Genomic DNA, 24,850 nt, shown 5'->3' on the forward strand with positions numbered 1-24,850 from the left:
CCATGTGTCACCAGAACTCTGCCCCATGTAGGACACATGGCCTTGATAGAGTTGGAGGTGGAGCTCTGAGAGGTACCTTGGTTGTAAGAAGTGAAAAGTTGTTAATGTTATTGACTGGGTAGGTGTGGGGTGGAATATGAAATCACAAACTCATCACCAAGAAGGCACATGAAAAAAGCAATACAAGGACATGATGGGGAGTGTGTGTGCTTTTCCTCACTGTTTGTCAGCACTGGATATTTCTAGTGTTTACATACTTAAAACAAACACTTAGGGATGATTTATGCAGGTTTTCAAACGAGATCTTATTGCAAGTCATGCAGAGGTTGAGTTTTATGAGAAATTCCTTGAATTACAAAAACATTTGTTGTTTTGAGTGCATTTTTTTTCTTTTTGTAAATCAGCTGTGCTGAGGTCCTTTGGGATGTAGGCTGCTACATTCAGCACAACAATTGCTCTTAGCTTCTCACGCTCTTCCAATTTATGATACATTTTATAAGCAGCTCCATCTATCTCACAACTTGGCAGAGGTTTGGAGTGGAGAGCAGCCAGTGCCTTTTGTGCTGGATTAGCCTACAAAAGCCCTGAGAGAGAGCATGACCACAAGCCTGGCAGGCAGTAAGCCTTGCTATAAGGCCATCTTAAAGGAGAACAGCTTTTTGTGGTTCAGGCAGAGGAAAGGGATGTAGTAGATTTGGGTTACTTCAACCACAGAATATGCTGGGACAGCAGATGGCCAAACTTTTCTGTGGCTTGACCTCCATCAAGCAAAACTTCTGTTTTTAAAGCCACTCGAAACCCCACAGGAAATGGTGGGAAGTGTGGAGGTGTGGGACAGGCTTTTAGGTTTCAGTCTTGCCTCTTCTTGGCAGGGCACTGAGCCCAGCACATGGCACCAACAGTCCTCAGTGCAAAGCCTCTTGTAATAGAGCTGCTTCCATGGCCTTGTGGGCTGCTTGTGAGAGGCTCTAGGAGCTGCTTATTGCAGTCCTGCTGAGATATCCCTGCCTGTGAAGTGGGGACAGAAATGCCAACCTCAGCGTCTCTGCCAAGGCGGACTGTGAGGATTTGTTAATGTACACAGCTGTTGTATATGTTCAGCATACCCAATCTATCTTCTGGCATTGATGCTTTCTAAACCAAAGAAATGTTTTGAGCTGATGCCAGTAGTCATGGGTATGTCTTAGAAGATCTTTTGCAGCCAGATGCAAACTTGTTTGGGCTGGCTGGACTCTGTCTGCTTCAAGACTGCAGGCAGTGTAATTACACAGCTGGGGTATCTGAGCTGGTAAATCCAGAATCCCAGCAGAACTTAATAGCCAAGTGTGGTGCTTTGCTGACAATGGTTACAGGGCTTTGGGGCTGGACACAGTTTACATCCTTCCCTCTTAAGAAAACTTCTCACTTGACAATTAAAGAGTGTGGACACTTCTGAAAAGAAAGCATGTGCCCCAGCCTTTGAAATCCCTGTACCCTCTTCCCAGGAAGACTAAGGGGATGGCATAGAGTATGAAACTGAGAAGGCTTCAACTGAAGTGTTTTACACTTTAAAATCACTTTTATTTTCAATCTCCATCTTGATCTTGTCAGGCCACAGCTAGTTCTGGAGGAAGACAAAATGTAGACTGACAGCCTCAAAGTCAGGCAGTACGGGAGGTGACGAGGTATGTATGTGTGCACCTCTGCAGAGGGGACCCCAAACTGCTGCATTCCCCCTTACACAGCCTGTTTGTGTAGTGACAGGAGATGATATTCCTGCAGGAAATCATGAGTATTTCAGGGAATCAGTTTTTCTGGCAGTTCAGCAAGAAAGCACTTAGCAAACTGAGGATGAGGGCATATCTGTGATCACTGGGATTTCCTGAAAGCTGTTTCTTCCCCAGTTGCCTGTACAAGAGGGCATCAGTAATGGAGGTGTGAAAAAGCAGAGAAAGAAGCAATGAATCACCTACCACTCCAAAAGGTTAGGGAAAGAGATTAAAGGGAGAAGAGCCCTCCAGTCCTTAAAAAACAGTCTTTCTTTTTAGAAACAAAACTGGCAATGGTTAGGAAAGAACAATCCCATCTACAAAATTCACCAGTGGGATTTGGCTTCTTAGTACTGAGGGGAAAAATTCACTTTGGAAGCTACATTTCTCCCTGTTTTCCAGGGCACTGCACCCTCTGGCTGCAAGTGCATCAGACAACTTTCCCAAAAAGCACTTTGGGGATGTAGCCTACATCTCTGGAAGGAATTGAATGGGGAGTGTGTCTCTGCTGATGAAAGCTGCAGCCAGAAATAAGAGTTCTGGAGGTTGAAAACTAGGTTAAAAGCAGCCAGTAACAGAAAGCAGCTGAAGATAGAGTGGGTTAAAGAGCTCTTGAGCATTCAACGGTGGATGGTTTAGCTTCACTCCCAACTCCTGGGTAATGCAGTCCTGGCAGATTGACAGGGCTTCTGGGGTGAGTTGTCACAAGATGCTTCAGCTTGTTGTTTTTTTTCCCTTGGAATTTTATTTTTAGTTGAATTCTCCCACTTAACATACACTACAGTGACCCCTACTGCTGCCAGCAGTCAAGGACCCATCTCAGTACAACCATTAAACTATGGGAAAGTATTGCCTGTAGTCCTAAAAACAGATAGTATAATTTATAACCCTTAAGTATGCAGAAAGTCTGTTGCTAAACGCTACACCACCAAAGAGGAAAGCTTCTGTAAACCCTTGTGATGCTTAGACTGTGGATACAGTGTTTGTGTAAAGAATAAGAATCAGCCAAAGCCTGCAGATTAAACCTATTCTCCCTTTTCCAAGAAAGACCAGGGAGCCATGCTGACTAGTTGGGCCTCCCACACTGCAAAACTGCTGCACTGCACCACATGCAGAAACAGCATCCTTGTGCTCCTGCTTGTTCCCAGTCACCAGGATGCTCTCCTATTTTTCAAGAGCAGTTGTGGGGTAGGAAAGTCCTGACAGCAATAAGAATATGAAAGGGTGTTCAAGGCTATTGCCCTTAGGAAAGTGGATGGCAGCTGCTCTGTCTTCTGTAATGCCTTGTGATGTGTTAAGAGAAGAGTCTCATACTAGTCTACACTCAGCATTTTGTGTCTGTGTTAACTACCCTGACCCTGGGCTGAAACATCACCTGTTTATTTAAGCTCTCTTTTCAGCAGGATTTTTCTGGTGTATAAAATCTTAACAAGGACATTAGGATCTTAACAGGACTTGTAAAGAGATAGTGATGAGATATGAAACTTGTAACATAGAATAAAAGGAAGTTTGCAAAGTTGGAATATTAAATGTAAATAGCAGGGTCTCATGAAGTGCAGTGCAGACATAGCTGCTGTGTGGCAGGATGGCCAAGTGCCCATTTACATCAATCCTAGCTGGTGTAAATACCCCCAGGAAAAATTATAATTGGCATCCATGAAACCTTCCTTGGTGAGAGTGGCACTCTGGGGAAAAAAAATATGGGGATGCCAGAGACATGGCCCAGCAGTTTCTACAAGGTGAACACCTAACTGGTGAAGCAAGTTGTGGAAGAGCAGAATACTTTAAAATGAGATGATCCAAGCACTGCTGCCTGCATCCCTGACAGACCAGCGCAGGCTTTCCCCTATGAGTTGTTTCCCAGGAATTGCTCTGTTCCAGTTTTATCTGCTCAGATTATCCCATAGGCTGGAGCAGATGTCAGCTTCGAGGTTGTACCCGATTGTTAATTTACTTTGTGTTAATGCAGGCCCATTACCAGACACTTGCCCCAGTGGTGTACAAGTAAAGCTATTGTCTGTTCTGTCTCTGCATATTTTATCTGGAGACTGGTGTCTGTGTGCCAGGTGTTCTGTGCTCCTTGAGAACTGTCCCCACCTCTAGTCCAGAGAAATGGGCAAAGAGACAGCTCAGGGGCCCTGCCTGAGCCCGGGGGAGCTCTGCCAAGGGGCAGGGTGGCGAGTGTGGAGGTGGCCAAGCACCAGGAGAGATCCCTGGGTCTCCCTGTGAGTGATGCCCGCTCCTCTGCACAGACAGTCTGACCCATGGCCGTGCTGTGTCCAGTGCACATCCTTGGGCTCTGGCAGCAAAGCTCTCCTCCGCAGCTGCCAGGTTTAGTGATGCCTCAGGTCTGGGGAAAGGCAGCTGAGTTATTGCAGCTGTGTGGAGACACAGGAGTCCCACTTGTGCTCTCTTTCAGAAGTTATCTTTGACCATCTGTCCTCTGAGAGCATCATCCTGAGACGGATCCTTCTGCTTCCACCTGCTTGCCTTCGTGTAGTTGGCTGTTGACATTAACCACCTTGGACATTTGTGGCCTTGCCTGACAGCTCTCACTGTACCCAGGGTGGTGACTGAGGGAGCAGGGTGAGGAGAAAGGCTTTTCTCTGCCCTGCCTTGCTCTCACTGCAGTTCTGGGAGTGTAGCACATAAAAATGAGGAGCATTCTTGGTATCAGACCCTTCTCCTTCCTGCCACACTGCACACACTATGCCATGCAGCTCTGCAGAGCTGAGCCAGAGTGCTTTTGTGCACTGGTGAGTGGTGCTGGATTCCTTATGGCTTCCTTATGGCTTGACACTGAGCACTAGGGAACGAAAAATGGATGATGTGGATGTGACACTTGCTGTAACTCAGCAGGGTAAAAGAAGAGACACCCTCTTGAGAACCTGCCTTCCCATTCCTCACAGCTTCCAGTGTGCTGCCTCACAGAGTGCCTGGTGCTGACCTCAGGAGCTCTGAGGCTCTGTTGTCATGAAAAGCAAATAGCTAAACTTGTATTTTACAACAAGCTGCTCCTGTGAGACTTTAGCAAGGACAAGTTGAGCTTGTGACAGAGGGAAGCAGCAGGAGGTCCCACAGAGTAAGTCAGTTTTTCCTCAGAAAACAACCATTGCTTCCCTTTCCTCGTGCAGAAGCCCCAGTCCTGACCCAAGGACCTTCTGGAGATAGGCAGTGATTGCTCTATAGCAGGAAAATGTTGAGCTGTCATTCCCTGGTTCTGAGTCATCCTGCTAAATCTGTGCACAGCAGCTGGCTGGGAAGGGGAGTGGGAGATGGAAAATCCCCTTTGGAATCAGGATAACAGTCAAGGAACCAAAGTGGTGGTGAAAAAACAAGTCAAGCTTCTGAGTGTAGGGATTTGAATGTGGGGCTGGCCTTGAAGATATCTAGGTAAGAGTGAAGGGAATCCTCACTGCTGGGATGTAACATCTAAGGAGGGTTTATGTGAACCTGAATGCTGCATAGTTGAGGTTGCCTCTGTGTTGGGGGTTTAAGCAAATGCCAGCTGAAAGGAAATAATTTCGTCACTGGTCTGAGGATGTGGATGCATGACACATGAGAACTGGCTCAGAGCAGCTGTGCTTTAATTGGGCATTTTTCCCCATTTTAACTACTGTTTCACTGCTGAGTTGCTGGATGCAGCTTTTTGGGAATGGAAAGTGCTGGCTGTGGTTCCACTCACTCGTGAGCCCCCTGTACCTGGCAGGATCATTTGTGCAGGGACAGAAATGGTGTGTGGGGCTAAGGCAGCACTGGGAACTTGGGATGATTCAAGCCTGCCTTGATTCTGCAGAGGCTTTCTCATTTGAGGGAAATTCCCAGAATTTATTGCTGCCATGGGGTGACACTTGTTTAGATAATGTCTATGACTGTCCCAGTGTAAACAGGCAGAGGGCTAATGCAGGTCTGGCTGGAGGTCAAACATGTCCTGTAGCAGAGCCAGTGCAGTGGCTTTGCCAATAGCCTGGCACAGAGCACACTGTGGTGACTTTTCTCAAGTAGCTGGAAAAGGCATCTTGGCCACATGCCATTCACAAGCTAAGGTGAGAATTAGAAAAGGTGTGTTTCAGTGACTCATAAATAGCTTAGCACATGCTGACGGAACAGCAGCTCAGTTTTATAATTTCAGCTTTCCATCCCTAAAGTGCCTGTTAGGAAAAAAAATAAAATATCAGTACCTGAAATGTATGGGCTTAATTCAGACCTCCTGGAGCAGTATCAGTTATAGCAGGACAGGATCCTGCCCCAGCTTGCTAACATTATTGGAAAATCCTCTGCACCCACCCCTGTCTGCTCTAACCTTTCCTCAGCCCATTCTGTGGCTGCAGTTCCAGCTTTAGCTTGTGCTGAGCTGCATTTTGTGCTGTGCCAGGTCCATCACGTGTGCCGTGTGTGTGGTGTGGTGCAGGTTTTGAACTTTGCCTGTGGGAAGCAGACAATCATTGCAGTGCTTGACCTTCAAGGCCTCTGGTAATGCCTGATAAAGAAATGCCTGGCTGATTTATCTGCTCACACACAGAAGCATTTTCATCCTGTATTTTACTTCTCTTTTGAAATTCCACCTATTGGTCATCCATCTTTTGTGATTTCCTCTTTCTTGCTGGGGTCTGCAGCAATATTCACATAATAGTGCTTCATCTTTGACTTGAACACTTCTTATTCCTCCCTAATTTGCCAGATTATGCATGTTTTGGGATGGGATTTGCTAGAATTTTTATTCCATTTTAAGTGAAATATCTTCAGCTGCTGAGGAAAGTAGGATTTTTACTTTGTCATAGGAGAGCAGAGTTCTCCACAGGCTGCTAATCACTCTGAGCTGCCTGTGGGCTGGCACTGCTGTGTTTTCAGCAAAAGCAGGGTAAGGCCATTACTGAGTGTGTTACATGTCAGCAGTGATTCCTGTCCTTGGGAGCCAGCCATGTCACCTGTCACTGGTGTGGTTATTGCAAACTGGTGTTGCTAACTTTTAGAAGATTTGGGGCCTTAAATCCCTGGGCCATTATGTAAGAAGGATAACTTGGCATATTTAGATTTCCTGGTTCTAATGGCTGCAGAGAAAAGCCAACAATAGAAACCTTTAAAGATGCTGGACCACGAGGCAAATGCAAAAAAGAACCCAAAATGTGTTAGTCAGATTTGGGTTTTCTTTTACAGCAAAGGGTGAACAAAGTGGTTCTGCCTTTTAGCTGGCAGGGTCTGAACCTGGTTGTATCAACTGCCTTCACCATTTTTCCTGAGACTATGAACAGCAAAAAATCTTCTCTATCCCATGAAGCCAGTGTATATATCCATGTGCAGGGGGCTGCAGAGCAGTGGGAGACTTGTGGCCTAATGGGGAACAAGTCAAGTTCCTCTCTGTTCACAGCACTGTCAGCCAAACACTCCGGGTAATCCTCAGTTGTCTGACTTTGAGAGTCGTACAGAAATGTTTTATTTTGATGAGGTCAAAGTCTTTCCTTTTTTTTTTTTTCCATAATATTGCCAAAATACTTCAGCAAAGTTGAGATACTTTAGAAAAATGTCATTTTAAGGAAATAACATTAATAAATTTTTATTTTATTTTTTACCACTGCCCCAAAATAATAGTGTGCGCTGAGAAAGAGACAGATTTTTTTTTTTCCTTAGCTCTTTTGCCTTCTGGTGAGGACTACACTACACGAGTCTCAGAAAAGGAAATTTTCCAGACAAAAGAATCTTAAGTTCACATGGAAAAAAAATATACCCACTAGGAAATCCTGTCCTAACAACTCAGGATTTCAAAGGTGGCTCTTATAAAGGTCTTGTAAATCCCATCTTCAAATCTCTTGAAACATTAATTTTCCTTTACCTACATAGACCGTTTTATAACTGTGCTGTAATATTATTATTTAATACCTAGCTTTTGTCATTTTTTTCCTTTCAGAACCAGCAGGGACAAGTCTATGTGTAGGTCTGATAAAGAACCTTAGCTGTGCTACACTGCGGGCACTGGGAATTGCATGTTCCAGAATAGTGGTCTTTGCAGAGAAAGCTGTTTCAGATGTGTCTCTGTGCACTCTTCAGCCGTGGTGGCCACTTAATGAGTGAGGGTCTGAACTGTGGTGTCCTGATAGTGGCTTTTCTGTCATTGGAGCAGCTGTGAATTGGAGCAGAAAGCGTTCCTTGTACCATCATTCCCAAGGCAGGCAGTTAGGCAAGTACTTGTCTTGATGAGGCTGTGCCACATGTGTTGTATTAGCATGCCAGAATAAATACACTTCAGGTCTAGACAACAGCAAAAGGCTCTGTAAGTGTCACTGGAAGCAGGAGATGGGGAGGCTCGTGCTTCCACAGATGCTGTGCCCAACCTCAGATGCCCTCTGGAACATTAGGAGTGAGTTTGCTGGAGGGGAAGGGGAGATGGCTTCTTGCATGGTTGGTCTGTTTTATTTTTATCCTCAGAAAATCCCCTTTATTAAGCCTGACAACTTTTCCCTGTGAGGTGGATGGGTTGGTGGCACTCCTAGATGAGGAAAGCAGCCTGCTAGTTGTTCATGTTTCACGCAGGGAACTGTGGGGAAAGCCAAGAGCACATCCTGAGTTTGGAAACTGCACCTATTCCAGTTCTGGCTTTGCCTTGGTGGCTGCCTGCTGAAAGCAGAGGAGCCAAGGGGCTGTTGGTGGGCAGAGCCCAGGAGCTGTGCTGGCCAGCAGGCTGGCTTGCTGCCATGTCCAAACCCTGGCTCAGCTGTGGTCTGCTGCCCTCAAAAGTTGGGTCATGCCTCAGGCAAAGCCATCGTTACCTACCATGGATTAATAACCTCAAATACTGGAGCACTGTGGGTCAGATCTTGCATTACAGCCCTTTAATCTGCTTTCCTCTCTCACAACCTCTGAGCCTGGAGGGGTGGGCAGGTGGGGGAGATCTGCCTTCCAGTGGGTTTTCCCTTGGAAGGGCTGCAGATGTGAAACAGCAACCACAGCTGGCAGGGGACTTGAGCCCACCAAAGACATGCATTTAGAAGGTGTTTCTGCAGCTCTCGGATTCAAAGGACAAATGTGGGAACATCTTGAGTTTTGCCATGAACTACACCTGCAAAAAGCCTCAGCAGCCATCCTGTGAGGGGCTGGCAGTCAGGTTTGGTCATCTAGGTAAGGGTCTACATGGCTATTGAGGGGGGAACATCCCCCCAAATTCCTTAATGTTCTCTGAGCAAGTGGGAAAAGGTGAAGCAGAAGTTTGGATTTCTAAGATGCTTCCTCACTGGATGTTTCCCTTAAAGAAAAAAGGGCAAGTCTCATCAGTGGAGAAGTTGCCAGAGAAGAGGGACTGAGCTGTGCAGTCCTGAAAATGTTCCCAAATGATCTTGAAGACTGAGGGGATGAAGAAGAGACAAAATCTTGGGAGTAAGATAAACAGAAGTGGACAAAAAAGAGCTGCAGAAGGAGCATCTGATAGGGAGCATCTGCTGAATAAAAACAGTATAAACTTTGGAGGAGTGCAGGGTAATGCACCCATTGACGAAACTCAAATATATGGGGGGGTGTGTGTATACATATATAAAAAAAAAATTATGGTCACTCAGGGTAAGGGGTGCTACCAGGGTCCATTTCCTCACTGGAAAAAGACCACAGCGAAAGTGTGAATCTCCCTGAAAGTGCTAGCTCAGCAAATGCAAGCAGAAATTATTGGAAAAGGTAGAGAAAGCAAATAGGAGCTATCATCCTGCTGTGCTAGAAATCCCTGGAGCACTCACACCTTGAGTACTGTGTGCAGCTCCAGTTATCCTGTCTCAGAAAAGATGTGATAGAACTAGAAAGGCACAGGAAACAGCGACAAGGTCAGTGTAGCATGAAGAGTAGCTGCTGCCCAGGGAATGATGGAACAGATTAGGCATTTTCAGGTGCCTTCAGAAATGAAACAATTGAGGAAGGAAATACGGCAGAGGTGTATAAAACCATGACTGTTACGGAGAACATAAAATTACTATTTCACAATATAATCTTAAAATGCTCACCTTATAAGTTAAGGTGAGCATTAAATGGAGCTATCGAGAAGGAGTTTTAAACTAATAAAAGCTTTTTCCTGCCACATGATTAATCTGTGGAACTCCTTGCCAAAAGATAGTGAGAAGGCCAATGGTATTACTGGTTTCCAAAAATGAGTATGAAAAATAGCTGGGGAGAAATCCATCAAGGATTCTTAAACACATTGTGAGACATCCTGTATCTGAGGGCATCTGCTGGGCAGTGGAAGTAGGTGGAAGGAACAGTCTGGCTGCCTCTTTTTCCAGAGTATCTGCTCTGAACTGCTCATACTACTGCCGAAATGTTTGGAGGTGCCCTAGAAGTTCAGGTTCTGAGGAAGTGTCAGTGTACTGAAAAATATTCAGAACAACCATTTCTCCCTAATTCAGACTGGAGACATTTGATACACAAGGCCTTCTTTACATGTAATATTAGATTTCTTCTTAACGTCAGGAAATTCAGCTCCTGAGTGCTCATTACTATAAGCTTTTTATGTGTCTGAGGATAAACATGTTTAATGATCAAGGCTATGGGACGTCTTTTCTTTTGCTCCACAACTTGCTTTGGTGAGCTCAGAAGGACTGAGATTTTACCAAGTCATTCTCTCCAGCAGGACCTGGAGTCTGTGGTTTCTGTTCACTCTTGTTCAGTAAAGCAGCTAAGAAATTAATCTTTCTTGTCTGATATACAAAGTCAAGCTCTTTTGTTTTGTCTTACCTTCTCTTTGCTCTCAGAAGGTGTGTTGTATACTTTATCCATAGTAGAGTTTCCAGCAGAATCCTTGCCTTATAATGAGTGCAATTTTATACTGATCAGGAAGAGGCTAATCCTCTCATCAAATCGTCAGAATGAGGACTGACAGATGATGTCTTGTCCACAAATTTATTGTGTGACCTTCAGCAAACCCCTCAACTTTGTGCTGCAGTTGCCGCTGTCTCTGGTGTGATTGTGCTGTGCTTTGGTGGAGCTGTATATGGCTGGTATGTCCTTGAAGCAGTCCCCACCATCCCTCCTTGCCAGCAGTGCTCTGCTTCATAAAGAAGGGGAAAAGGGTAAGCAGAAATTCCCAGAGAGCACAATGGTGACAGTGGTTTGCACTGAAAAGGGCTTGGCCCATTTTGGTGGATTTTGCTCTTGCAAGGAGAGATGTTGTGGAGTGGTTCTCTGCTGCCACTGAAGAATATACAATCACTGATCACATATGGATCCATGGACTGAGCTTTGAGACACGAGCACCAAGGGCAAGGAGTTTTGTAAATTTATAAAGAGAGGGACAAGGTCCAAGCTCTGCATCAGCACCAGCTTGGATAAAGCTCTTAAGGTTAATGGGCCCTTTCTCATCATATCCGCCTGTGTTTGGCCAGAAAACACAAGGGCAGAGACTTGCAAAAAAAACCCAAACCAACCAACCAGAAATAACACACCTGCACAAGCTGTTTCTCTGTGTACCCATCATAATGTTCAAAGAACTCCCAGTCAGTATGGGTGAAAACAGAACAGCACAGACCCAGCACCTTGAAAGATTATTACTGCCTTTGTATGAATGCAAAGAAATTACCTTTCCTGGCTAGTCTCTTCTTGGAGCTTTTGTAGATTTTCTTTCTTTTTTAGCTTTTGTAACTGGTGAACTCATACACATTGTGCTATTTTAATACCTAGCAAAGAGCCTTGTCGGCTAAATCACCTTATTTTTCTCTGATCAGAGCACAGTACATTCCTCTTTTTAGTAGAAGGTATTAATTTAAATTCCATAATCCTAAACATATTCTCGTTTCTGTTCAGTGTTTCAGAAGGCCAATGGCATTTTAATTTAATAAGGGAGAAACACACATGACACTGTGTTCCCTGTAAATGTCTTCTGACCTCACTGAGGCTTTCACAACTTTCTCTGTGTTCCAGCAAATGCAATCCCCACTTTTATTCAAGCCACTATCATTTCTAATACCTATGTTCCACCAGTGTTTACCAGTGGCTAAAAGTTTAAATATCTGTAGCATTTTCATGGTAACTTTTGAGATGTTATTTGCATTATTATTTAATAGTGTGAGCTCATCAATGGAGCCATAGTGAGATTTATGCACCACTGTGTCCCATTGAAGTATTGTTTGGGTACATGCTGTCCCTCTGCACTGAAATAAATTTTATTTTGGTTTACCTTGTTTTCAGATTAAAATGAGTTAACGCATCTAGCAATGTCTCAATTTATGCCAGCTCTATTTATATTTTCAAATTCTTTATGCTTTGTTTACTGGGCTAAGATTTACCTAATTGGGTACATGAGTATTTTGTGGCATGTAAACACTTGAGTCATAGGTATCACAGTTTTTCCTTTACCATTTTTATGCTTCCATTTTGCTGTCTAAACTTACTTAAACCTACTCAGTTTGAAAGAGCACATGCTTGTTACATTCCTTACGGCCCTTATTTGGAAATGTCAGGTAATAATCATTCTTTTCACTTGTTTGAGTCTGCCCCCCTTTCCTCTAATATGAGTCAGGAACTGACCCCTTAGAGTGTGCCCCACAAAAACTGGATTATCAGACTTACTGCAAGGTGATGGAAACTCTCCAAAGAAATGGGGATTATTTTATTAGTGGTTTTATGGGTTATTTTGAGTAGATTTTCCAGGAACAACTGTTAGTTAATGAACAGAGGTCTCAAAATTCAGCTACCTGTTGCATTTTCACTTTTTATTCTTACAAACATCTGTATTGTGTCCAAGACACTTGCCCTTGCACGTTCATGGGATAAATCTGCCCATTCCCATGCTAGCTGGATATGTGTAACATCGAAGTGCAACTCTTCCCTCATACCTAGTCCTGGCATCTCTAAATGAGAGCCCCTCATTTACAGCTTCATGTTGGCTAAGCAAGGAGAGCACCTTGACTTTGGATCTCACTGTACTGTCCTTGATCAGCCAGATCCAGAATTGTTCTCATCTCAAACGTGCTGCTGAAGCTTTTGCAGAAAGAGGACTTCTTTTTTTTGTGCTATTACTGAAGTTTTGGAGAACCACCGGTTTTGTTTTAGGGCTTCACTGTGCAAACTACTTCTGGCCTTGTTGCAGCAGGGCTACAGGCTTGCTCTCTGATGGTCAGGTGTAGCAGAGGGCTGAAGGACAATTCTGGGTGAAGAGGAGAGGTAACAGCTGTGGTCTCAGTTTGGTATCTGACACAGCACTGTAGTCTTTCATGATGGTGGAGCAGGGATTGCTGACGAGTGTAGTGGAGCAGTGATCATGCAGGTAACTGGGGATTTGGAGAAGGGCAGTTTCATTCAGCTTTTTGCTATGACTTGGTGCATGTGCAAGATCCTGTCCAAAATAGCTTATAAATTAAGAGAGAGTGATGATTTTTCAGCCTAAGTCACACTGGATAATAAAAACTGAGTTTAGCATGAATCCTAGGGATTAGTCAGGAATACCCTCCATCCTTCTAACAGTCCTGAAATGTATGCTACTGGCTTTGCTTCTAGCTAAGCGCTGTTTTTGAGCATATGGAATTAAAGCTGACTCTAAAAATAAGAAAATAAGAGCTACCATTTTGTGAAACATTTAGCATTTTAACTGTTTTTTTCCTTTTCTATTCAAGAGTAAAACTGGAACTGCAGAGTATTTATTGAGGGCGTGAAAGACTCCAGATGCTCTCAAAAATACTAGTTTTGCCACACGTTTGATAGATTCTCACACCTAAACGGCATTTCTTTTGTTATGCCTGGTTTATGTCCCTTAGTACTCTGATCTAGATGTTAACATCTAAATCTGTAGCCCCACTCTTGCATCCCCACTGAAGTGCTGGCCAGAAGCCTGTTACATCCTAAAGTGCTGTCTCTGGAAAAAATGTCCATCTCATGAGCTGGTCAGACATACCTGGTCACTTCTTTCAGGTATTAGGGGAAACAAAAGCAGAGAAGGCTTTGAAAGATGATGTGTTAGTAGTTTACCCTGCTTGAGCACAAGGTAATTCAGTTAGAAATTCACCCTTTTGCTGGGTTCCTGTTTGTCCCAGAGGAAGCTGCTTTTTATTGCACTATTAGAGTTTACTCAGGTGAAAGAGTTCTTCTGAATGGCTTTTGTATATGATAGTACTATTTTGTCAAAGGAGTTTTTCTGTGCTCCTGTGCTTTCCAGCCTTGTTTTGTGGGTTTTGTGTAATTTCATGAATTGGAGACAGTTCTAAGGAGAGTGTCTTTCCCTAACCATCCTTACATGTGAAATATGTGCCCTGCCTTTCTCTGTGCAGCACCAACACTGAGACTTGAGTCTGCAGCGCTGGAACAGTGATAGTTTTAAAACGGGTAAAAAAGAAGGTACCTGGAGTTTCAATGGAGCGCCCTTTGCAGGAAGCTGGTGCTTTGCGGTAGGTGGGAAGACGGAGGCTCCCTAGTTTACAGCATGTTCATAAAGCAGCACCCCTGTTTCCGCACCCACGCCCACCGGTGCTTTAAGACCAGACGTGTCTCTTCTTCCCGGCCACGTTCCGGTCCCGGTTCCAGCGCCCGGGAGCCCCGGAGGGGCCGCGCTCGGTGCCGCCCCCGCTCGCGGTGCCTCCTGTCGCTGGGGCAATCGCGGGCACCGACCCTGGCGGGCGGCGGGGCTGTCTCCGCCCTCCCTCCCTCCCTTCCTCCGTCCCTGCCCGCCGGGACTCGCAGAACTTGAGCGCGGCGGGCCCGGGTCCCGGCGGCGGGGGGAAAGCAGGGGGAGCCCCACCGGAGGAGCGGAGCGGAGCGGAGCGGGGGGGTCCCGGCGGCGCTGGCGCTGCCCGCCCCGGCGGGGGCTGTGCCGGCAGGGGGCAGGGCTGGAGCCGGCCGCGCGTGTTTCTAGGGCTTGACGTCCTTCCAGCCAGCCCGCCCCGCTTCCCGGCACGGCCGGCCCTCCGCCGGCGGACAAGTCCCGAGAAGTGGCGGCCGGGTCCCCCTCCCTCCCCCGGGCGCGGCGGGGCCGCGGCGATGGGCCGGGAAGTTTGGCGGCGAGGGGGCCCGGCGCCCCGGCGCTGAGAGCCGGCCGCTCCGGGGCCGGTCCCTTTTCCGAGGAGCGGGAGGGCGCCACAAAGTGAAATCCATGAGGATTCTCGGGCTTCTCCTGGAGAAAGGCTCGCATATGCTGCAGTGTCTCTGTGGAAGGCGCCTGAGATCCAGCCACAGCCCAGGTGGGGAGCGCGCGTCCTTGTCCCCGCCGCCCTCGCCTCCCCGCCCGGCGCCGCTCGGCCCGGGCTGGCCCCGTTTCCTCGCCGGCCTCCCCGCGCCTCCGCCTCGCCGGCGCCGCGCACAGGTGGCCGCGATGGGATGGGATGGATGGGATGGGCCGGGCGCTGTCCGCGGTGCTGACCCCGCCGCGCATCGCCGGGACGAGTGCCCTGAATTCGGCATCGCCCATGCCCGTGTCCCCTCCGCCCGCTGGATTCCCAACCCGGCCATCCTCTACCCTCTCCTTAATCCCGCCTGGAGCTCCCACCCACACAGAATCCCCACGTGTGTCCTTTGTCCTCACAGAGATTCCTACCACACACGTGATCCTCATTATTGTTCCCCATCCCACCTTCAGCCCACTCAGGTCCTTTTTCTTCGTATGGGACCCCCGTATTTCTCATCCTACCTGGAACCCCCAACTGTGCCTTCTGTTCCCACCTGGCCAATGTGAATATAAACTTCCCCAGAGTGCCAATGGCCCCACACAACTCTAGGGTTGGCCCCACTGTCAGAGCTCTCTGTACTTTTTGCTTCTGGTAGTAGTAACGTCGCAGTGGTTTTCTGGTGGAGGATGTTGAATGCGTTTTTGAATGGGGATGTACTTAGAAGCAAAGATAAATCCCTACCTGTTCCTGATGGGGGGGCCTGAGGAGACTCCCAACTCCTGTCTCAGCTCCTAGCCTGTTGGAGATAGAGCATTTCTCTAGAATAGGAAGGAAGTGCAGTGGGGTGATTTTCTGAATGATATTTGTGATCCTAGACACTTTCTCTGAGCACTTTTTGAGGAGGGGAATAAGTGCATGAGTGCCTTGGTTTGTTGTGGTGCCACTCCTGAGTTTTAGGATGATCTTGTTGCAGCATTTAAAGTGGTGTTTCTACAGTTTCTTCTATGCTACATATATTTCTTCCATGAATCTGACTTTCCCTCCCTAGAACACTGGACAAATACCTGTGGAATGAAATCTTGTCGTTATTGTTATACTCTTATTGTTATTATTAAGATCTACAAGCTACTAACTGGATGCTTATGAGGATGTGTCTTTTAGGGCATTCTTTCCTAATGCTTGTGTTGGGTTTTTTTTTTGTGAGATCTTGGTTCTAGAAGAGAAAAATGTCCATGCCTACCAGTGCTAATGCTCGGTGTTCTCTTGAAGAGAAAGACTGTTCTTAGGGGAACACTGTTGCTGAGGTAGCCTGGATTCCCTTATGGCCTTGCTCAGGAAAAGCTGTTACTGGTTATAGCCACCCATTTATGCCTCAGTAACCTTTTCCCTCCCGTGACACTCTTGTGTGCAAGTTGCTGTCTGTGGCAAGCTCATGGCAACAGGAGAATCTTTGGGAGAGAAAGCTGGACTCCCTTGAAAGAATCTTCTGCCCTGCTTTGAAGAACAATATGATAAATAAATAGAATAAATTGTGGCTGCATGTGGAAGCAGTACGCACACTACACTATTCTATTTTACTATTCTTTTCAGTGGAAAGCTGTAATGGAGTTTTCACTGTAGTGCTATGTGTGAATGTTTTGTGTCTTTTGGAAACCTGCAGCAGTAAAGAGAACAGTAAGTTACTGGTAAAAGTGGGGTGGTGCTCAGGTCATGGGGGATGCTAGGCTGTAACTTGAGAAGTCACTGATAGTGTCCTAGTAGTTCCTTGGCTGAGCTGGTTTGGTTTTACAGGTGGATCCTGTGCTGGAGTGTGCTTGATGCATATGTGATGCCTGAGTCTTTTCTTACCTCCCCCGTTCTGATGAATGATACTGAATATAGCATAGTCTTTGTATTTCCTGATGTGCTGTAAGGAGACAGCCTATGGGAATGATCTTATTGTTATCTCCAGCTGAGCTTCTTTTCCAGGTACTAGCCCCATGCCACTATGAGCCTGACCACTCCAGATGGGGTCTGTTGTTTGAATCAGGATGCTAAAATACATTCCCTCTCCTTGGCTGTGTTTTTTTATTTTCCATTAAGGTTGGGGTTTATGTTCTTGAAAAATGCTCAGTAAAAACGAAAGCTTCCACCTATAAAGGATAAATGTGAGGTGGGCCTGCTGGAGGATAAATCTCCTCTCTACTTCTTCAAAAGGTGAGCATGCCTCAGGCAGCAGGTGTATACTCTGGTAAAAACTCTAAAGGTGTAGTGCTGTGCCCAGTGTGGCACTGTGGGGCCAAGCCAGTGAGAGACGTAAACCACAAAAGGATTACAGAAGTATGGGAGTGGAAGGACTGTGGAAACAGAATACAACAACAGTGGTACAGAATGTTGTGAGCTACTTACATGTCCTTGATCCTCTGATCTGAAATTATTCTGACAGATTGGCCAAACCTTTTGCTTTCCTCATATCTATGGTTTCTTTAATGCAAACACCTCATAAGGATGTAAGCACACGTTTAAAGTCAGATTCATATTTGTGTGTTGTGCTGACTCAGAGCCTTAGACTGCTCCTGATTCTGACAGAAGCTAATGCATGACACTTCAAAGAAAAACAGTGAAATATTGAAGGTAGTTGTATGGTACTGTACAGGTCTATTGTGATATTAGAAAAAATATTACCAAGGTTTTTTTTTTTTGGTATGTGAAGACCTCTCACCTCTTTACTTTAACCAACTCTAGCCTGTTGTTTTCTTGTGCTCCATTTCCGAGGTGTGCAGACCTTGTCTTAAGGACAGGCTGTGGTTGTTTGAACAGCACCTTGCAAAATGGGACTTATTGAGTCTCCAAGCCATCACGAAAGTGCAATTAATTCATAGCAATGCAGAGCAAGAGATTTATCCTCTTCCTTTGTGAATTTCTTTACAAGTGTTTTAGCACAGCAACATCCTGTATCATCTTTCAGTTGCTTCACTTGTTACAGTTTCAGAGTTTGCAAGCTTGACTGATTGTATTGCACGTGCAGAGATATTTCCTGTTGTGATGGTGCAACCACAGTTTAATTTTGTTAAGTGTTTTTTCCTTTAATTTATTTTGTCTGCTAAGACTCCTTCCCCCTTTGCTCCAGATTTTTTTTTTTTTTCACTTTTGGCTTCCTAGCCAAAATTATGAAACAGATAGCAACTACACTGTAAAGTTTGAGGTAAACATTAAATAATGACTACATTGTTGTTGTAGCTGTGAATAGAGTTGTGAAGAACTATTTTGGGTGACCTGTACCTGATTTGCAGCCACTTTGGTGTAAAAGGCCCTGTACCCATAGAATGCATAATAGCAGCATGGAGATTCCTGCTAGTGAGTGTGTTCCAGTCTTTTTCCATAAGGATTTCTAACTTGGCCCTATGAGTGGTTCTGTCTATGCCTGTCCTCCCCTTGGCTCCTGTACAGACTCTCCTGTGAGATGCATCATTGCTAAAACCACAGATATTTCTCACATTAGCCAGCATTGCATTTTCAGCTTTATTTTCAGTAGTAGAGGTTTGGTTGTATCCAGAGACTGATCTATTCTCAAACATTCATAAGATTACTTATCTGTTTAAATCCCTATTTTGCAAATTGATGCCTTCAGTACAAATTAAGCTCGTATTGAAAATAAATCCTGAACTTGGCTTCCATGGTAGTCTCACACTGGTGAAATTTGGAGATGCTCCTGGAAATATACTGATTGATGCTGGCTTTATGGCAAATTAAAATGATGTCTGGCACAGTAGGTCTTCATATTTCTCCAGGCATCACAACACTAAGTTTGATATTTGGAGCAACAGGAACAAGCATTCTGCCTAGGTAGGCAGGGTCAGGCTATGCCTCTGCCATTAGCCAGTCTGTTGCTGCCCATATACATCTTTGCATTTGACTTTTTGGGGCACTGTCATAACGTGTCTTCACGTGCAGGACATCTGCAGATGCAAGTGAAGTCATACACATAGAAGGTGCAATTGCATATTCAAGAATAGCATTTGGCTTATGAGTGGAACAGGCACTTCTTTGTTTGCTTGTGCAGTCACCTATGCATCTATCTGCATTTTATTTACATACACTAGTTCCTGAAAATTTTTCCCACTGCTGTTTAGTCAAGTAAACAGCAATTTACAGTGTACAGCAAATACTGCACAGTTCAGCTTCAAATTACTGGAAGCAACAGCTCTGTGTATGTAAGTGACAGATAGTGAAACCTGCAGTTCCTTGCTGAGTTCAGGGAGCACAGAGAGGCTTTGCTCTGTGGCAGCTCAGAGTGTGGATGTGCATTGCTGGTGGGAAATGGGAACGACGGCTTAGTGGTGCTGAGCTGGAGCTGGGAGTAGGTTGCAAGGCTGAGAAGCACTGAGATCTGACTGAGGGTCATCTGTACATTTTCCTTCCCACACCAGGTGTCCTGCCCACCATTCTCTGCCACTGTTAGAGCACATATTTTGTTCAAGCTCCCCCTTCCCGTTTTGTGTTTTTGGAAAAGTAACATTTGCTGACCAGTGGAAGTTAAGTACCTGTGCTGTTCTGGGATAATGCCTATTGTTGACACTCATATGCTAGTGGGAAGAATACCTTTGTCTGATTTAGTTTAATTCACCGGGGAAATGAATTAAACAAAACTCTGAAAAATCTTTTTTCTTATAACAGGAGCACTCCTCTGGGGTATTATTCAAGAATAGCTATAGCATTTTAAATCCACACTTTCCTTTATTCTGAAGTAACCCTCTAACGCAGACGTTGGTTAAGCATTTCTCTTGGAAGCCCATAGTGCTTGTGTGTCTTTGTAAAAAAATCTGTTCTGAGCTAGAAATGGTGAATTTTTTAGCATTTTTATTTAGTGAAATTACTTGGTTCCTATCATACAAAAATTCCAGAGATATAAATGATAATGAACTTAGTTATATGCATATAACTTTTTTTAAGTGCTTGCAGCTAGTTCTGTGTAGTTATGCAAAGGAAAGCCTTTGGTATTATGCAGGATTTTATTTTTCAGTTTGCAATAAAGTATTTCATAAATCTTCAAAAGAAATGCAGGTCCAGGAACTTCCTGGGTGTAATGTGCCTTAGCAATGCAGAGCTGTCAGCTGGATGTCTGAGGTTACAGAGCTGGGCATCTGGAATTGCTGGATCTTCACTCAGTCTTCTGAATATTGACACTTGTCTGAGTCCTGCCAGAGCATACCGATATTGAATCATATTTGGAAAATGTTCTATTTTCTGAGAATGAGCAAATGCAAGCAAAATAAGCATCATTTGAATTTTCTTAAGTACCTGTAATCAGGATGATAAACAGTACTCTGAAGCAGAGGTTGGCTGCTTTATGGCACTTCTCACCTGAAGATATGCATGGTTTTGTAAAGGAATAAAGCTTAACTTCCTTCACTTCCCAATCTCAGCCAAGAAAAGAATAAGAGTTTGTCTGAGATTAAACACCATGTACAATTGTGATGCATTATAAACAGAAAGATTTATGGGAAATGTTAACTAACAATATAATGAAATAATTTTTCAGCTTTTCTATTGGTTTTCCTGAATGACTATGTGTATAAGATTCTGTGTTGCTGTTTTTCCACTTGAAGAGTAATGAAATAATCAGGGATCAAAGGCAGACATTTAAAGTTGATGACTTTCAGAGCAGATGCTTTCATCTTAAGAGCTATGTGACTATCATTAGGTCATGTCCATCAAAGACCAAGGAGTATTTCTGGACACAGGTCTCAGCTCACTGAACCATCTGAGTGCATATTTAACTCTATGCATGCACCTAATCCCAACCAGAACCATTTCATTGAGATGAGTGGTATATATCATCCCTAAAATTCTTCTTGTTTTCCCTCTCCACAGAGCAGTGACAGTAGGCTTGTTTTCTGCTTCCAGCAGATCCCTCTGGAGGTATTTCACAGCCATCAGTTCCCAGATGGAAAGCCCATTGGAAAAATGAAAAGCTTTAATGAAAGCTGTTCATTAACGAAATCAAAATCTTTCTCCTTTGTTTGTGAGACTGATCTACTTTTGGCTCACTGAACTTCATGTCAAAACCAAGCCACTTGTCTTCCCACAGACCTTTCTGCTGCTTTCCAGAAGTAACCTGTTTAATTTTTTACCAAACTGATGCTGGTTTTAAATTTTTTAGTCCAGGTTGTGCATATATCATCAAAAGTTCAGCATGGTCTGAAAACGAGATGAGATTTCTTGTAGAATATACATTTTTTTTTCAGTTGTAAAAGACCAAGACCTCTAAGATTGAGTACAACTGTTAACCCAGCACTGCCAAATCCACACAAAGTGCCACATCTGCATGTCTTAAATACCTCGAGGGATGGTGACTTCACCACTTCCCTGGGCAACCTTTTCTAATGCTTAGCAACTCTTTCAGTGAAGAAATTTTTCCTAATAAACAATCTAAAGCTCTCCTGATGCAGTTTGAGGCCATTTCCTCTTGTCCTGTCACTTACTACTTAGAGACTGACCCTTAACCTTGCTACAGCCTTCTGTCAGGGAGTTGAAGAGAGCAATAAGGTCCCCTCTGATTCTCCCTTTCTCCAGGTTAAACACTCCCAGCTCCCTCAGCCACTCCTCATAGGAATGTCTTTCTTGAAGTAAGGGGCTCAAAACTGGACCCAGCAATTGAGCTGTGGCCTCATAGGCATCCAGTACAGGGGAAGATCACCTCCCCAGATGCAATGGTAGTGCACAAAGCTTTCGATTGTGTGAATAAATGTTTGCTTAATAGGCCTTTAAATAATTCTTCTTCCCCTTGGAGGAAAAGAGATGTGTAATGTTTAATAATAAAAATAGTGTTTCTTCCCATAGCCTGAAATGGCATGGAAGGAGGTAATCATGTTTTGTATGGCAAAGCATTTTTCTAAATGGCATGTTTATGCCTTTCTAGCATGGTGGCTGCAATTGGCTGCTGGGCCGATTTGCATGTGCTAAATTGCAGTCCTGGGGATCTGTGAAAACAACCCAGCAAAGCCAATCTCAGCTGGGAGCATGGAAGCTGCTGCTAAATTTGTGATGAGCCACCCCCAGGCCCAGCATGAGTCATTATCATTGTTTTGTTTTCCAGAAGTCGGTACCAAATGCTTCCAGGATCCAAAGCATGGATTATCTCTGGAATTGTATTTGTTCCCTCAACGCTTTGTTTGTTCCAGATAACAGGAAAGAATAGGAAAAAAAAACTGTTAAAAAAAATAAAATTAAATAATTGTTTCCTTATTAGAGTTCTTTTCCTGCTTTTAATGTGCACTCACAGCCATTTGTTCACTTGAAAACTCACGTGTGCATGGCCCAGCAGTTGCTGCTCAGTCCTAATCAGTTTACTTTGTGCTGCCAGGGGGATGAGGGAGCAACAGTGAGTACAGTAGGATGAGACAACTTGACTGAAGTCTTTGTTTGGCTCTGGCAGAGCTGAGGTGGGGAGTTTCTGCTGTTCCTTCTTCTATTTGCATGGCTGGTTTCTCAGCAGGTGTTTTTATGAATCCACAGCTGCATGTGGGACTAGCTGGGGCATCTGCTTGCTGTAGGTCAGGACTCTTTGAGGAGTGCACTGGCCTGATCCCCAGGGTCCTACACCTGATGCCCACTTGCTAGGGTTGCTGGTCATTGGGGAGATAGGACGAAGCGTTGAGAGAACAAAAGATTCTGCTGGGATTGTGACAGTCAGTTTGTTCCCAGCTTTTAGCCCTTGTTCAGATTGTCTTCTCAAATAGACTTCTTTGATGTACCTGCAGGGACTGTGGGTGGGATACAGATGAAATGCTGGGTCCTGCAGAGAAAAGGTCCTGGAGTAGGAAAACATGTGTGTGGGCATACAGAAGCACACAGAAGTGATTAAAATTCAAAACTTCAACATACAGTGGGTGGAAAAAACATGGACAGAGTGGGAGGCCTACATGAGCATGGGAGTGAAATAAGGAGCTGAGAACCCTGAAAAAGAGGAATGGAGAAAGGGGAACTTCTAGTGAAACTGGCTTAAAAATGTAGTTAAACATGCTTGCTTTGTGGACAGGAGTACCCCATCTGGTGTTCCCTCCTCTGCCTTACTGATTTTTCAGGATGGGGAAGTCTGCTGGGAGGATCCAAAGTATGTCTGGAGGGAGGGACAGGCAAAGCAATCTTCCTTACGGGGCTGAAGGTGGAGCTGGAAACACTTGCACAGAGCATTCAAACTGGAAAAGCACAAGGATCAGAAGTGTCCATGACACTCCACAATGCTCAAGCCTGTCTATGATATTGGTGTGTCTACAGATAACCACTGGAATGGTATTGTAATGTCATCCGTGCTTCAAGTTCCTTCTCAAGTTCTAGATTTCCTCTTTCGTTGCAATGTGACTTGAAAACCAGATCAAAGAGAAAAATTATTCTAATGGTGGGACTGGACAGCCAACGTGCTGCCACTACTTTTCTGAGTTCCTGTGACTTAGTGTTGCCATTGTTGATCCTCTTCTGTGGCTTTTTGGTGGTGGAGAGAGCCCATGTCAAATCGCAGCAGTGAAATTCAAGTGCAGACCCTGACAGACTGGGACATCTTCCTATGTCCCAGTGTGTGGTGCTCCCCTTGCTCTCAGTTCTGTGTGCCCAGGCCCTTTACTTCCCTGCTGCTTCAGTTTAGAAATAGCATAGAGATATCCTGGGTGGTGTATTTGTGAGGCTGGTGGACTGTTAGGTGTTGTTTTTGAAAGGCTGATTTCCCCAGGTATTTATGCTCAGTGCAAGCAGGGTATAAGCTTTGCAAATATTCAGTTGGTTGATGGGACAAATATGTATATAAATATTCACATATGGCTTAACGTTCTGTGGCTGTGCTTGGGTGTTTCTCCCTAATAACTGTAATTTACCATTAATGGTTAAGACAAAGAAAGCTGGTTTGCTTTTTCCTCCACTTCTGTGTTTGCTGGCGTTTCTGTGATGAAACCATTCCTGTGCTCACCCTTAACTTGAAGAGGCAGTCGTGGGAATATAAATCATGCTCCCAGATGCTTGCTGGCTGCTCAGCAATGAAATGCACTTTCGCTGCCCCACCCTCCCTGCTAAATGGCTGACACACATCTTGAAACATCTTGCTGGAGATCTGTTTCTGCCCTGCAACTCGTTCACAGCACCTTGACTGAGAAGGTGATGCGACTGTGTTTTAGAGTTGGTTTGGGGCTTTGTGTTTGAGGTTAGAAAAGGTTAGTTAGAACAATCAAATTTCTTCAGATGGTGTGTGAAGCATGAATAAGGAGGGTGATTAAATGGGAGCAAGTCCTTTCCTGAGGAAACACTTTAGTGAATGAATTTTGCACTTGCTTGGTGTTTCTGGCAGGTGATGGGTCTTGCTGAGAGTGCTCCCATGAGAGCTTCTCTCCTACTCATCCACAGCTCGTGCCCTTTGGGTTGATACTTCTCTAACATGCTGTTTGGCAAGGGATGCTCTCACTTCCCAGAGAAGGTTAGAAAATACACTTTCTAAATTATAGTCTGCTAAATATAAAAATACCCAAACCAGTGGCTTTTCTTTGTTAGTAGTGAGAAAAAACCAACTCTAAACTGGCAGAAAGATCCAGACAGGCCCACTGCTTTGTGAAAAAGCCATAGGTGCCTCTTGGGGACATTGCTAAGGGCTGTCCTGGCATAAGTCTGTGTCTACTGGGTGAGAAGAGTTCATTGCTTATGTGCATGGCCACTGAAGGAAAGGATTTCAATAAGAAAGTTGAGTTTTGACAAGGGACTGGCAGGGTGCAGAGAGAGAAATGCAGAGCCCTGAAGTGTGTTGGTAAGACAGTTATGGGTCTAATTCCCATCTAGAGCAGGACAAAGCACTGGTAAATCCTGCTCACTCAGCCCAAAGGCATCACTTGTCTTTCTCTCCTGTCCCCCTGCTCACTGGTTTGAGCTCCAGACTACTGCAAGTCTCAGACTCACTAGATTTTCCCTGCTGCTTCTTTGCTCCTGGTCTTTAGAAGGGGAGGACAGCACACTGTTGGGGAGGAGACAAAGGCATTGAATCTCTATTATTTATGAGACTCTCGTTCATTTGGCTGGTAAAAT

At 44.8% G+C, this 24,850-nt stretch overlaps 1 protein-coding gene across 2 annotated transcripts in view; it reads left to right on the forward strand.

Annotated features, from left to right (window-relative positions):
* Window positions 1-24,850, forward strand: part of FGF12 (fibroblast growth factor 12) — a 216,919-nt gene that overhangs the window by 64,233 nt on the left and 127,836 nt on the right. Inside the window, exon 1 of one of the 2 annotated variants that reach the window (XM_014888851.2) lies at window positions 14,782-14,884. The exons of the other annotated variant lie outside the window; for it this stretch is intronic. Coding sequence (XP_014744337.1) covers window positions 14,797-14,884 — 88 coding nt within the window. The 5' untranslated portion in view covers window positions 14,782-14,796. Of the gene's footprint in view, window positions 1-14,781; window positions 14,885-24,850 lie in introns of those variants that run through there. 2 annotated transcript variants of the gene reach the window in all.

This window comes from Sturnus vulgaris, chromosome 10 (assembly GCF_052056855.1).
Source record: "Sturnus vulgaris isolate bStuVul1 chromosome 10, bStuVul1.hap1, whole genome shotgun sequence".
NCBI lineage: Eukaryota > Metazoa > Chordata > Aves > Passeriformes > Sturnidae > Sturnus > Sturnus vulgaris.